The sequence below is a fragment of the Anguilla anguilla genome, chromosome 10 (assembly GCF_013347855.1).
Source record: "Anguilla anguilla isolate fAngAng1 chromosome 10, fAngAng1.pri, whole genome shotgun sequence".
In the NCBI taxonomy this organism is placed as follows: Eukaryota; Metazoa; Chordata; class Actinopteri; order Anguilliformes; family Anguillidae; genus Anguilla; species Anguilla anguilla.
The window spans coordinates 29,133,529-29,148,519 of NC_049210.1; the positions used below are offsets into that span (position 1 = coordinate 29,133,529).

General features: G+C 39.5%; 1 protein-coding gene across 1 annotated transcript in view; it reads right to left on the bottom strand.

Annotated features, from left to right (window-relative positions):
• rbm19 (RNA binding motif protein 19) overlaps positions 1–14,991 on the bottom strand; it is an 89,686-nt gene that overhangs the window by 9,122 nt on the left and 65,573 nt on the right. The window contains exons 20-23 of the mRNA XM_035378507.1: positions 13,513–13,568; positions 13,317–13,433; positions 5,688–5,793; positions 4,898–5,018 (exon numbers count right to left, since the gene is read on the bottom strand). Coding sequence (XP_035234398.1) covers positions 4,898–5,018; positions 5,688–5,793; positions 13,317–13,433; positions 13,513–13,568 — 400 coding nt within the window. The remainder of the gene's footprint in view (positions 1–4,897; positions 5,019–5,687; positions 5,794–13,316; positions 13,434–13,512; positions 13,569–14,991) is intronic.

Below are 14,991 nucleotides of genomic sequence, written 5' to 3' on the forward strand. Positions count from 1 at the left end.
GCATGTGCATGTGTGAGTGCGTGCATGTAAATGCAAGTATATTAAACTGCAGTCACTGTCAGGCCAATCTCAGTGTAACGACCAGTCCAGGAAGTATCAAATGTTTATGTTGATTCTGACATGAGAAAGCATGGATCAGGGCACAATAACTACACCCGGAATATCTCTCTAAACAAACATAGAGAGGGAATCGATCACTGTCTGAGCTTTTCCTGCCATGCTGCACGTCCCCACCTGCTCCTTATTGCTCTCGGACCATGCTGATCCCCGACCAAATCGCTGATGAAATTCTCTGAGCTTCAGGAGGACAAATTTCAAACAATACCATTGGTTTTTGCAAACTCCTAAATAGCTGCAAACAGCGATTGCATGTGGCGAGCACTCACAGCCATAATGAAGCCAAAGAGTACACAGTGAGCCTACTGTCACCCAGTGTAGCAGATCCGTGCCAAAGTCATTGTGTTGAGGAACAATGTCACCCTTGTGCAAATTGTGGGGACAATGCATTTAAACATTTGTTTTAATGACTCATTAGGGAAAGATGCATGTGTCAAAATAAACACCACCATCTTGAACTGCCCACCATAAGGTACAAGGACATACAAACAGAAAGATTAAAAAAATAAAAATAAAAAAGGCAAAAATTCTATATGGCCAATGGCACATAGAAGTTTTCTGTGTAAGGGGGATCTACTAATATTGATGTCCGGCCTCTAGGTTCAACAGGGCAGGAGTTTAAAGACTCCATTTTGAGAACCCCTCTATTAATGTGCCATAGTTCACAATGCAAGGCTCCAGAGTGTGACCATTTTGGTCGCACATGCAACCAAAAATCTGTCAAGTGCGACTAAACATTTTCATTGGTCGCACCGGTGCGCCTGACATTTAGCAGGTCTGTTTCTGTGTGTTACGACAGAGTATTAGGGCCACATTGAGAAAAATTCAGAGAGTTCGAGAATAAGGTTGTAATACTACGAGAATAGTCGTAATTTTACGAGAATAAAGTCATAATATTATGAGAATAAAGTCGTAATTTTACAAGAAAAATGTAATAATATTACGAGAATAGTCGTAATTTTACGAGAAAAAAAGTCAAAATATTACAAGAATAAAGTTGTAATTTTAGGTTACGTGTTATTTTAGAGGGGAAATATCAGAAGAGCAGCCTGCCGCCTGCGTTAAAATGAGGAAGGTGGAGCATCTTGTGAAGTTATACTTAGTATAGTATAGGTTTCACAAATAACAAAATACTTAATCTTTTGGTTTATCATAAGTATCAGGGCATTGAAAAGATTGTGCAAGAAACTGTCTATTCCGAAGGAAATTGTAGGCTCAGGCTGCCATTAGACTGTCCTCTCGCTTGTTTTGTTGGTTGCTGGTAATATATTTTCCTAAAAATTGTTTTTTTCTCAAAATTTAACGATTTATACGTAATATTATCATTTTTTCTCGTAACATTACAACTTTATTCTCGTAATATTGCGACTTTTTTCTTGAAATATTATGACTTTATTCTGATTAAATTGCGACTTTACTCTCGTAATATTACGACTTTTTCTCAATTACGACTTTATTCTCATAATATTACGACCTTATTCTCGAAATCTCAGAATTTTTCCCCCTCACTGTGGCCCTAATACTCTGTCGTAGTACAGTGTGTGTATGTGTGTAGTGTTTTTCTTTTCCACCCGCATTCTGCAAAGACCCACCCCTACTCTGTCTCTGATTGGATCTGACCCTGATATTCTTCTTCGCTGAATGTGGGTGGGGAAAAAAAAATAAGGCATGTATATGTGAGACCGCACCCTGTACTCCTCCGGGAGCAGCGCACACTTTTGTTTGAGTTATTTGAGTTTGATTTATTTATTTAGTTTGTCAAGCACTTTAAACATCAGCACTTAACTTAAGTTCATTTTTTAAACAATTGAGGTTATTGCGATTTATTGTTTGTGCTGTGATTTAAATAAAGAAAAAACATTTATCGGCGACTTTATTCCTGTTTACTATCATTTACATAATGTGTTAAGAAATTACCAATGTGTGTTGAAACTGGCAAAAAAGGTAACGCTTAAAATGTATTATTGCGGCGCCAAAAGGCACGGTGAAAAATTTTGGGTGCACCTAAATTATGTGCTGGTGCACCTAAATGAAAAAGTGTCGCACAAGTGCAACCAATGTAAAAAGTTAGTCTGGAGCCCTGCAATGTATGACCTAATGTTGCAGAAGACAGAATAATAAAAATAGATGCAAGCCATGACTATAGGGGACAAGCATACATAGTCACTAGTCACAATGAGGCTAATGAATAAACAGTGATTGGACAGTGCCCCAATGTGGCAAATAAGCCCCAAAGCTGTTCTTGCACATTCACCAAATTTAAGAATAATGTATCAACTGGTTTCAAAATGAGAAAGTTCATGCTATAGAGGTCCAACAGAATTAAGTGATATGACCTTTTGCATGTACAGTAGGGTCCATGAGGTTAAAGTATGTGAACAGCCCTTCTAATGAGTGGTTTTGGCTATTTTTGCCACACCCATTGGTGCATAAAATCAGCCATACAGCCATGCTATCTCCATTGACAAACAGTGGCAGTAGAATGGGTCATACTGAATAGCTTAATGACTTTCAACGTGATACTGTCATAGGATTCCACCTTTCCAACAAGTCAGTTCAGTAAAATTTCTGCCCTGCTAGAGCTGCCCCGGTCAACTGTAAGTGAAGTGGAAACGTCTAGGAGCAACAACTTGCCAAGTGGTAGGCCACACAAGCTCACAGAACGGGACCACCGAGTGCCGAAACGTGTAGCGCATAAAAAACAATCTATCCTCAGGGGCAACACTACAGAGTTCCAAACTACCTCTGGAAACAACATCAGCACAAGAACTGCTGGTCAAGAGCTTCATGAAATTGGATTCCATGGCCGAGCAGCCATACACAAGCCTAAGATCACCAAGCGCCATGCTAAGCGTTGGCTGGAGTGGTGCAAAGCAGACCGCCATTGGACTCTGGAGCAGTGGAAACATATACTCTGGATTGATGAATCACGCTTCACTATCTGGAAGTCTGACGAAAGAATCTGGGTTTGGCGGAATGCATAGTGCCAACTGTGCTAGCCCGAACAGTGCCAACTGTAAAGTTTGGTGGAGGACGAATAATGCTGTTCTTCGTGGTTTGGGCTAGGCCCCCTATTTCCAGTGAAGGGAAATCTTAATGTTACAGCATACAATGACATTCTAGAGAATTGTGTGCTTCCAATTTTGTGGCAACAGTTTGGGACCTGTGTTTTGTAGTTGTTCCAATGACCTTTGGTATGCACTTTTGTACGTCGCTTTGGATAAAAGAATCTGCTAAATTAATGTAATGAAATGGGAAGGCCCTTTCCTGTTTCAGCATGACAATACCACAGTGCAAAAAGCAAGGTCCATAAAGAAATCGTTTGGTGGAGAAGAAGTTAACTGGCCTGCACAGAGCCCTGACCTCTATCCCATCAAATACCTTTGGGATGAATTGGAATGCTGAGTGCGAGCCAGTGCCCAACCTCACTAATGCTCTTGTGGCTGAATGGAAGCGAATCCCCGCAGCCGTGTTTCAAAATCTACAAGAAAGCCTTCCCAGATGAGTGGAGGCTGTTACAGCAGCAAAGGGGGATCCAACCCCATATTAATGCCCATGCTTTTGGAATGGCATGTTAAACAAGTAAATATGGGTGTGATGTTCAGGTGTCCACATACTTTTGGACTTTTGCATGACACTTTTTTGATTGGCAAGTGACATACAATTCAAGATAGTGGTAATCTTTGCGACAGATCTATTACTAATGCAGCATGTGGCTCAGTAACAAATACAGCTGCAAATGCAATTACAGGAGCCAACAACAGTTAGGCATAATGAAGACATTGGATATGGAACCAAAACCTGATAAGGGCAAGACATGGTGGTGTTAATGGAAAATATTCTAAAGATACTGTATTAATTTTAAGGGAGAAATATCACCTTAAAATATGAGATGAGATGTTAATCAACATTGCTTTTTCAAGGTTGATGTTGATGCAGATGTTCTAGAATGCAAGAATGATCTGATATTAGAATATTTTTTACCCCCTCCCCCGGAGCTGTAAGCACATTAACAAAGAGTATAGTATTTTTTTAAGTTTCTTGACAGTGTTTTCCTGCAGTGGGAATTTTTAGTTGACAAATGTTAAGAAATGGCTGCTACCTAGTAGATGGAATTAAAAATTGTCATGAACACAATTCATAAAATGAACGTTTAAGTTATATGCATTTTAGCCACTATAAGCACTGATGTATACTTGACTTACAATCAATATCGAGGACAAATATTATTTGAAACACTTGATATTTGACTTGATAAAAACATGGTTCTTAATGAAAAATGAAGTAGTTAGCAAGTTAATTTTATGGCAGTGGAACCAATATGAAAAAATGGAGGACATTCCAGAGTTCTTACATATTATATACATTTAGCTTAAGATAGCTTCCCCCCCCCATTTCATTTTTTAATTTGCCCACCTATAACATCACTATCCCAAAAGTAAATTCAGAGCGAAATGGGACAACTAACGAGTCATGTTGCAATCATGAGGCTTTGTGCCAGAACACAGGAGACGTGCAGGCACGTGGGGGTTAGTTTTTCCAGACGATGCACAAATGTAAAGGTGTGGTCATTGTGCAGGGTTACATATTCTTGTGAAGATATAATGGAGGGGGCAACTGTGTGAAAACCAGTGTTTCAAAACCTTTGAATATATAAACCCACATTTACAAAGGGGGACAGGGGGCACAGATGTTACAGTAACTGTACTGAAATTTAGTTTTGTGGTACTGTGGGCACAAGAGGACAGTAAGGCGATGGGTGAAGCCCAGGGTCTCTTACCATGGAAGTGTTGGGCTGTCTTCCTTCTGAGAGTTTCTACAGTCTCCTCTGAATCAGCCCACTCCAGAACTAGACGCCGGCCGTAAAGATGGGTACTATGGCACAGAGCAGTAAAAGCTTTCTGCAGAAAGAAAGAAAAGGGGATCAAACAATTAACATGCACCAATTGAAAGATTTTTACAGGATGCTGGAACTGTCCACAGGTTGCATAGAGTGGTACTAAAGCCTCTGCCAGTCTTTTTGGAAGAACTATATTGTATTCTTGAAAACATTAAATGGAACATCCCACATAGGCACAATACAACACTCTTACTTATATTGAGCACTCAAGATTAAAAAGACTCATAATACATAAACCGTAATACATAAAGAAATAGTAATGAAGTGTGAAATACTTATTTTTATTATCCTGGTTCTTTCTACACCACAAAATACATGGCCCACCTACTCCCCCATCTGATATTCCATACCCACACATCAACATGAGCATTTTCTGTTAAACTATAACACCTAATCAACGTTACACAGACACATACCGTACATAATTGATCTTTTTACATAATCATTATGGAAAAGCTAAGGGTTATTATTTTTTTATGTCAAAAGCACAAGACCACCGGATCATGATGCTTAAACGGAAGCCTTTAAACTATCTTGCATTGTATGAGCAATAAACAAGTTAATTACATAGAATTATCACGAGTAGTAGGAATGATGCACCAGCCGACAACAAAGATGTTGCCAGGATGGCAAACTGAATAGTTGGGAGACAGACATTTTGCCTGCTCACCTTGGCGTCCTGTTTGGTGAGGAAATCCACAAACCCAAACCCCCGATGTGACCCTGTCCCACCAACTTTCCTGGGTAAGCGCACAGTCTTCAGCTCCCCAAATGTGCTGAAAAAGAGATAATATTTCCAAAAAATTAACAAGTTAAAATTTCCACCAAGAGGAGTAAAACAAGACTTCATACACAACAAGAACTTTGATCAGCTTAAGATCAAGCCTAGTGATTTGGCAAAATAGAGCAGTGTATCCAGAGGAAACCGAACACTAGCCATTTATAAAGATATAATCATAGCCAAAATTATATCTCACACTAGTCTGCTGTCAAAGATGTAGTGACACATCAATAGGGTAAAGAAAAAACAGGCCTGTCGAAAGGAGGAAGACAAAAGATAACTGTGGAGGATCAAAGCCAGGTTAAAAAAAAGAAATGGCAGGCTTATTTTTCTGAAAAGTGGAAGCATGATGATAACTGCAAATGTCACAAATAGCTGGTATTCGAGGCTGTACAGCAAGTCTAAGCTGACCAGGGTTGTCAAGATGTCCCATTTTCATATTGTTGATATGACTGAGAAATATGGAGATTATCGATATTATTGTTTTTTCAATATTACAGTGGAATCAAGGGGCAGATGGTACTGTGGTAGCATTGTCGCCTCACAGCAAGAAGGTCGTGGGTTCGAATCTCGGCTTGGGGCCTTTCTGTGTGGAGTTTGCATGTTCTCCTTGTGTCGCTGGGTTTCCTCTGGGTACTCTGGTTTCCTCCCACAGTCCAAAGACATGCAGGAAGGCCGATTGGAGACCCTAAAATTGCCCATAGGTGTGAATGAATGGTGTGTGTGCCTTGCGATAGATTGGTGGCCTGTCCAGGGTGTATTCCTGCCTCTCGCCCAACGCACGCCGGGATAGGCTCCAGAACCCCCCACAACCCTGCTCAGGATAAGCGGGTGTAGATAATGGATGAATGATGGATGGGTAGTGGAATCATGACAACGTGAACATAAATAATTACCACGTGTGGCCCGGTGGCCGCATTAATCTAGAATTGCAGTCGCCTTAGAACTGCTTCCTTTAGTTAAAAAAAAACAGCTGAATAATTAAGAAACATGGATATATAAACAACAAAACATTAAATCAAATCAAATCACATGCTAAAATTAGATTTTTTTTTTTCTCCAAGCTAAATGCTAACTACTTCAATAGTGTCTGCATTTCGTCTTGTTTTACGCATTGCTAGCCAGGAAAACTAACATGTTATTTCTCTCCGGTTTTAGAAGACCACGCAACATGGCAATGCTTCCTGCGGTTTTGAACACTTACTTTAATTGTGAACTAGTAACTGTGTACTACAAACTTACGATGATAGCATAATTTTCTTACCAGGATTGTTAGAAGTGAAGTTGTGATAGTGATGCTACAATAATTTATTCAAAAGCTTTGATACATTTATAATCAGGACCATAATATGAACCGCTGCCCAACAAAGCTGATCGAAGAAATTTACACTAGCCCTTATGGATCATGTAAGATTATCCACTCAAGTTTCAAACACTAGCACATCAACCATGCCTGCCGCCCAGGTAGTTCTGATCAACTTATCATCAGGACAATGCAGGTTATAAGCATAAGCGACAACTTGTCACCACTGATCAGCATAGTACTCAATTATACAATAGCCGCTGGCAGTGGGTAATCAAGAACTATTCAAAGTAAGGCGACTTGACAATACAATACACTTTCTTGGCTAGGGATCTGGAACATCTATTGATGCGCAGACTGGTTGATTTAGGGAAGTCAAATACTGACCAAATCATATTATTTTGAATATACATTTTTATTTCTCGCCACAGAGAAATTTTTGTTCTTACAATGGTATATCTTTTCATGTTTCAAAAGGTCACCTGCATAAAAAGTGAAAGCGTTACAGTTTTTGCTGTAGTTTACAGCAGATAACACATGCTATACATGGAAATTAAATTTTAACTAAGTTACATTTAGCTGCTGAGAAATCACTTACTCAAAGGACCCCTTCTTTACATGAAAGTGTTTTAGGAAGTCTCATAGCCTAATGCATACAGAAATTCATATCCATATTGTTCTTTTGATGTATTCCAGGGGTCAGGGATATTTTTTAAATTTAAGTTCAATTTAGTTATTTTAATGAAGAATGAATCGATTTGCAAGGCCATCATACCTGTAGAAAACAGAATATAGCTATAGATTAAGGCTCAGGAACTGCATACTGCAGTTGTGTGTGTGGGGGGGTTTATGACTTGCTTGCAGCTACTGTCAGAGTGTGAATGTGGAGGAAGGGAGCTCTGAGTCAGAGATATTCTCTCTATTACCCCTTTTCCACCAAGGCATTTCGAGGGCCGGTAGGAGCCGGTGCCTAATCTCGAACCAGTTCTTCACGTTTTGACAGCAAAAGAACCAGCTCTCGGCCAGGAAAACTGGTTCCAATGCGGCACCAACACTTGGCTGGTCTAGAACCAAGAACCGCTTACGTCAGGGGCTGGGGGCGGGATTATCGTGACCAACCAAGAACAATTAAAACTGACCGCCAGGTAGAGTGAGAGCGCCTATTAATCGACCACCTTCGTTCGATAGACAGGAAAACGTAAACTGATTTGCAACTATATATGAAAAAAGCGAAATATCAGGAACAACCTGTACCTAGTTATGTAGGAAAAAATGTCCTTATTATCCTCCAGTGGTTATTTTTTCAGTACTTTCGCGATTTTTTTCTGTGCTGGCAAATAAGTCAGAGGTGGTCCAGTGCTAGCTTTTGGTTGCTAAGGGGACGTGTATCAACCACCCCATATGAATGGAACTCAACATAAATTTTCTAGCATACTGTTTAAGTGTCCTGTCTTGCGTATTTGAGGTTAATATGAGAAAGGGTGGTCGCTATCAGCACGTCTAGGAATCCGTACATATTCACTGTTGTAACCCAAGTCGCAGGACGCAAAATAGCCATTAGGAAAGTAGTTTGAAATTATGAAGCAACGTCTGCAAATATAAAAATCCTATCAGATCATGATAAGTTTTCACATTTTATGGGCAAAAAAAACCCATTTCAATAAACAGATGTTACATGAAGATGGCATCATTTCCTGGTTGGCAATGTGGTTCTTTAGAACACGCAGAAGAGTGGGATAGGGTGTCTGTTTTTCTGTGTGTTGTGGTTGTGTGTGGTTCTTGAGAACATATAGAGGAGTGAGGGATAAATAGTGTGTGTGTATATATGTGAGAGAGAGACTTTGCAAAGTGACAAGGCAGCGAATATTAGGGTTTGAGATAAGGCTGTGTATGCATACACACATTGACAATTGCACAAGCAAACCCAGAAACACCACTTACATTGAGAGACAGGCCAACAATCAGTCAGTGTATTCTGACAAGGAGGCCATAGCACATACCAGAAATTCTATTAATTTACAAGCAGCGTTCTTCAAGACACAAGAGATGGAAAGAAATTAGCAGAGGAAACTGAAAGTAACAGGTATGGATATGAAGAAAAAGCTAAAGAGCTTTGGTGACCTAGAGATAGCAGGAAGTAAAAGAAGGATGAGAAAACTGAAAGAAAGATAAAACAGACAGGGACAGAAATCCCTGGAAAAACTATTGTCTGCAGCTGAGTTTTGTCTGCAGCTGGAGTCTAGTTACTGCTCACAAAACTCACTTTAGCTGGGTCTCAGATATTTTGCACCTTACAATCTTTAAAAAAATCTTAAACATGACAAATTACTTTCAATTCCTGACTTCAAACATGTAATTCATGACTGTGACGGAAATATGCTCATGTTTATAATCTCTGCACTGCTTTCAATTACTGTTACACTGCTGCTGTCTCTCTGTCTCCAACTTGTTTGTATACTGTCTAGTGTAACTTTGTGTTAGGTTCCCCTTGCAAAAGAGATTTTGATGTCAATGGGGTTTTTACAGGTTAAATAAAGGTTAAAAAAGATATGGCAGTAACTGCTGAGCATGTTACGACATGTTTAAACAAGTTAACCCACCCATCTGCACAGGTTAATCTCATCTGAGGAACTGTTTCCAGTGTTGCAACATCAATATTAGAAGTCTTCCAGTCACATGTGATTCAAACAGCAGGAAAACCTCTCTTATTGCACCCTAGCTACATCAGCTATCTAGTTTACTAGTCCATTGATTGAGGTCCACTGATTTGTCAAATGCACGAACCCCATCAACATGTCAAACACATCCCACAATTTCATGCCACATTTATCATTCAAAATCATGTCTACTCCTTATTTATAAGCACACTGAATGAAAATTTATTAAGATGCTCACCAATGTAAAATCAGATAAAAATACTTCACTGAACAGACCTCTGCTGTGGTGTTTTAACTGTTGTCCTCAGAAATATTTACTCAGCTGAGCGATTTCTTCCAAGACCTTATGGCCTTATGGGGTCTCCTGTTTAGACTTGGGCATGGCAAAATAATTTTTTGTTGCAAAACAACAACCTTTTTAGGCATAATGTCTGATGAACCTTTTGTTGCCGTTCTCTGCATGCTCACTGAAAAAGTTGAGGTTTGTTTACACAAGATAAACGATGCGTGTCCTTTCATACAAGCCAAACTACACATGGTTATGAATGCAATTTCATTGCCGCATGCATACGGCCATTAGCTACACTGGGGAACGGCTTGGCCAGTAGTGGTCAGTGAACCTTGTAGGTGTGCTCATGGGCATGTTCTAATCTTTACAAACAAGAAATAAGACTTCTATGTACACAGTACTTACAGCATGCATGCAATGGCAGAAACAAACAATAATTCCTCTGGAGAACTGCTGAATAAACAATGGAAATATTAACGTTTATCAGAGTTAGCAAGCTTTTGGGACTAAACACTATTATGTATTTTGTCTGTCGGACCCTTGCCATGATAAGGATACCACCTAGGGTTGCTCAATCGGTTGTTTGTTTCGAGCGGCCAAGTATGGGATCGGCGATCGGCAATCAAACCATGGTGCTGTGCCATGGTAAGATGTACAGCGTCATGGTTTCATAAATCCCCTGAATAATCTAATAAATTTATGTGTGATCACAGATGAAACACAATACAACTTTCTGAAACTCAGCTGGCCACCATAATGCATGAAACACTCAAAACTGGCAACAATACTGTATGCAGTGTATATCTCCTGAATTTGAGTGGGGCGGTGTTGCGGAAGCCCATCTAATCTCATGCACCTCATTACTACAGCTGTGTAGGCTTTGCAAAGTAGCAAGGATGATCAATATAAAGATTTAGCGCATGCTTGTTTGTCGGCCAGTATTTCTCTATTCGTCACACTGTTTATACCAATCAATGCATGTTCTTACAGCTCAATATGCAAATATCTGGGCTGTTAACAACTAAAACCATCTACTACTTGAATGAATCTGCTATTCTATCTGTTGTCGCTCCTGCTAATGTTCTTCCATTATAAATAGCTACACACGTTTTTGCTTATAAAAAATATGTATGCTTGAATAAGTTAAAACAGAGTATCATAATTGTATTAGCCCTTGATAAATCATAAAAACAATCAGTGATGGTAGTGTCCCCATACTTTTGGTCCCAAAGTGCTTTTTAAATAAAAACTGACTCAACTTGGAGTGATCTGTACAGTTGAGGTCAAAAGTTTACATACACCTAGGCAAAAGACATTCAAACTCAATTTTTCACAGCCCCACACATTTCATGTTACCATACATTTCCTGTTAAGTCAATTAGGGTATCTACTTTATTTCCATAAGAGGGAATTTCTAAATAGTAACTAAGAGACATTTATTCCAGTTTTATGTACTAGCCCATATCATATTTTCAGTGGGTCAAAAGTTTACATACATTTTGTTAGTATTTGGTGGCATTGCCTTTTAATTGCTTAACTTGAATCAAACACTTGGCGTAGCCTTCCACAAGCTTGTCACAATACTATGCCGGAATTTCTGCCCATTCCTCCTTACAGAACTGGTGATACTCAGTCAGGTTTGCGGGCCTCCTTGCTCGGACACGCTTTTTCAGTTCAGTCCGCAAATTTTCTATGGGATTCAGGTCAGGGCTTTGTGATGGCCACTCCAATATTTTCACTTTTTTGTCTTTTTGTAATGACTTTTGACCCAGTCAGTTGCGACCAAGTTTTAACTTTCTAGCTGATGTCTTGAGGTGTTGCTTCAGTATTTCTACATAATCCTCCTTCCTCATGATGCCATCTATTTTTTGAAGTGCACCAGTCCCTCTTCCAATAAAACACCCCCACAACATGATGCTGCCACCCTCAGGCCTCACAGTTTGTGTTCTTCGGATTAAATGCCTCACCCTTTTTCCTCCATACACAGCGCTGATCATTATGGCCAAACAGTTGAAACAAAATTTTTTTGTTTCATCTGACCAGAGAACACTACTCTAAAAGGCTAGGTCTTCACCCCGGGGATCACCTACAAAAATTCATTCTAGCTTTTTTATGCTGGTCTTGGAGTAGGGGCTTCTTCTAATGGTGGATGTAGATACTTTTGTACCTGATGCCTTCACCAGTTCCTTTGTTGTTGTCTTGGGGTTCAGTTGAACCTTTCGGACCAAAGTTCATTGAGCAATGGGAATTAATTTGTGCCTCCTTCCTGAACGATGCAGGGTCTGTCTGTGTGGTCCCAAGATTTTTATATTTTAATACAAATGTTTGTACAGATGCTCATGGTACCTTCAGTTGTTTGGAAATTGCTCCTAATGAGGAACTGGACTTGTGGAGGTCCACAATTTTTTTTCCTGAGGTCTTGGCTGAGTTGCTTGGAATTTCCCATGGTATCAAGGGCAAAAATGCAGTGGCTCTAAAGGTAGGCCCTTAAATACAGCCACAGGTGCCAATTAACTCCCAATTAATTCCTAATTATGACAATTGGCCAATCAGCAGCTTCTAAAAAGTCATTACATCTGGAATCTCCCAGACTGTTAAAAGAGACAGTCAACTTGGTGTAAACTTTTGACCCACTGGAATTTTGATATAGTGAATTAAAGCTTAAATAAATATGTCTCTAATCAATTGTTTTAAAAATACCTCTAATGTGAACAAAGTAGATACATTTCTTTTGGCAAGTCAATTAGGGTATGGTAACATGAAATGTGCAAAGTTGTGAAAAACTGAGTTTGAATATCTTTAGCCTAGGTGTATATAAACTTTTGGCCTATGTATGATGTTGGCCAGACTTACTAAGGAGAAATGATAATCTTATTTCATTTTAACATAGTAAAGTATGTAAACCTTTGGCCTCAACTGTACATACATACAAAATGTACATACATATATACAAAATATTATGGAGTGTAAAACCAGTATTCAGGGAGCACCCAGTAACTGGATACTGAACATGTGAAATCTGTAGGCGGCACTGTAGTATAACAGGTAAGGAGCTGGTCTTGTAACATAAAGGTTGCAGGTTTGATTCCCTTAAGAAAGGTACTTAACCTGCATTGCCGAAGCATATATCCATCTGTATAAATGGATGCAATGTACATGCTATGTAAAAAGTTGTGTAAATCGCTCTGGATAAGACCGTCTGCTAAATGCCTGTAATGTAACGTAATCTGCAAGAAACACAAGACAAGACCAGTAAAAGGGGGGCTTACCTGAAGAGCTCCCGCAGCTCCCGAACAGTGGCCTGGAAGGGGATGTTGCGCACCAGGATTTTTGAGGAGGTCTGCTTCTTGGCTGTCTGCTTCTTGCGAGAGCTGACTGTGGCGGGTCTGAAAGAGGGAGTTCACAGTTCACATTGAGGAGAAGTATTCTCCAACTCCCACTTTTATGACAGGTCTGAATCCTTACCTGGTGGCTCTCTCTGAGATCTTCAGTTCCAGCTGGTGGTTATCCACAGTGCAGTGCTGGAGAACAGAAAGCAGCTTAGGCTATAAAAGAGCTAGTTAGTTTTCTATATAAACGACTAGACTGCAGCCTTCCAAGAACAGTAAGCAGTACCCCTGAGGTAATGTTTTTCTCTAAATGGTTCAATTCGGCAGGATACGCTCCCCATTAAACCTGACAGAGCTAGAGAGGATCTGCAGAGAATAATCGGAGCAATACCTCAAATACAGGTGTGCCAAGCTTGTAGCGTCATTCCCAAGAAGACAACAAAGTACTGAGTAAAGGCTTATGTAAATGTGATATTTCTGTTTTTTTTTATTTTAAAGACCCTGTGCAGTCAAAATCATGATTTTAAAATGCTTATATTATGACCAAAGACTATAAGGTTACTCACACATTGATGTTAAAAGTATTTCACACATGTATGTAATGGATTTGAATGTCAATGTGTATGTGAATTAAGTATGTATTTTATAATGATTGTCTGTGATTGTCTGTATTTTTTCCTAAAAACTATACAATGCTCGACATTGCCGCCTGGTGGAGTATTTGGTATTGGTGGTTTTGAGACCAAATACGTGATGTCACGAACGTTTCTAATTTGCATTGACCAATGTGCGGTGGCCAAAACACTCACCTAGTATGAATATTTATGTATTACGTGCGCTCCCAAGTTCAAAGCCATGATCAAATTCTCATATATATATTATGCAGGTCTGCTGCTGACATTAACTATCCAGATCAACAATGCCTTATTGTGTGATTAAAGACAGCAGAGATAGGAATGCATCTTTTCACGCCTTGCCAAAAGATCCAAGTCTCCAATAGGTCTGGAGCGATTATATAGAAAAACAAAACGGTGCACAGTTAGAAATATCAAAGGTGACAAGATTGTGCAGTATATATTTTACCCGATTAATTCTACAATTATGAACAGAAGAGGATGGGTTTTGCCAAGACAATGTTTCTAAAGCCAGATGCAGTGCCAACTATCAATCAAGATCAAGAAAAGGTCTGTTTGTCTTTTTACTTTAGGTGTTTTACGCATGCTACCTAGCTCAATGTGCATGAAACGCAACGTAGCTAACTAACCCAACCAGGGAATCCTAGATAGCTTTGATGCTATTGATCATCTAATTAAGCTTTTGCTTAATACGATCAGTTAACGTTAAAGTTACTTAACGTTGATATAGATTATATTACAAATCATAATGTTTGCCATCCTAACCTCACTTTACTTCGCTGTCGATAATGTTTAGCCCGAACGGACGCTTACCGGTTGAATGGACCGGTTCCGGTATGCATCCGTTCGGGCTAGATGACGTTCTGCTATTAATCGAATCAAGCCTACAAACTATAACATTAGCGTTAACCTCATCCCTCCAATTTACTCGCTGTCTGGCTATTTACTTGCTGTCTGGCTATCGATAATTTTGTTAATGT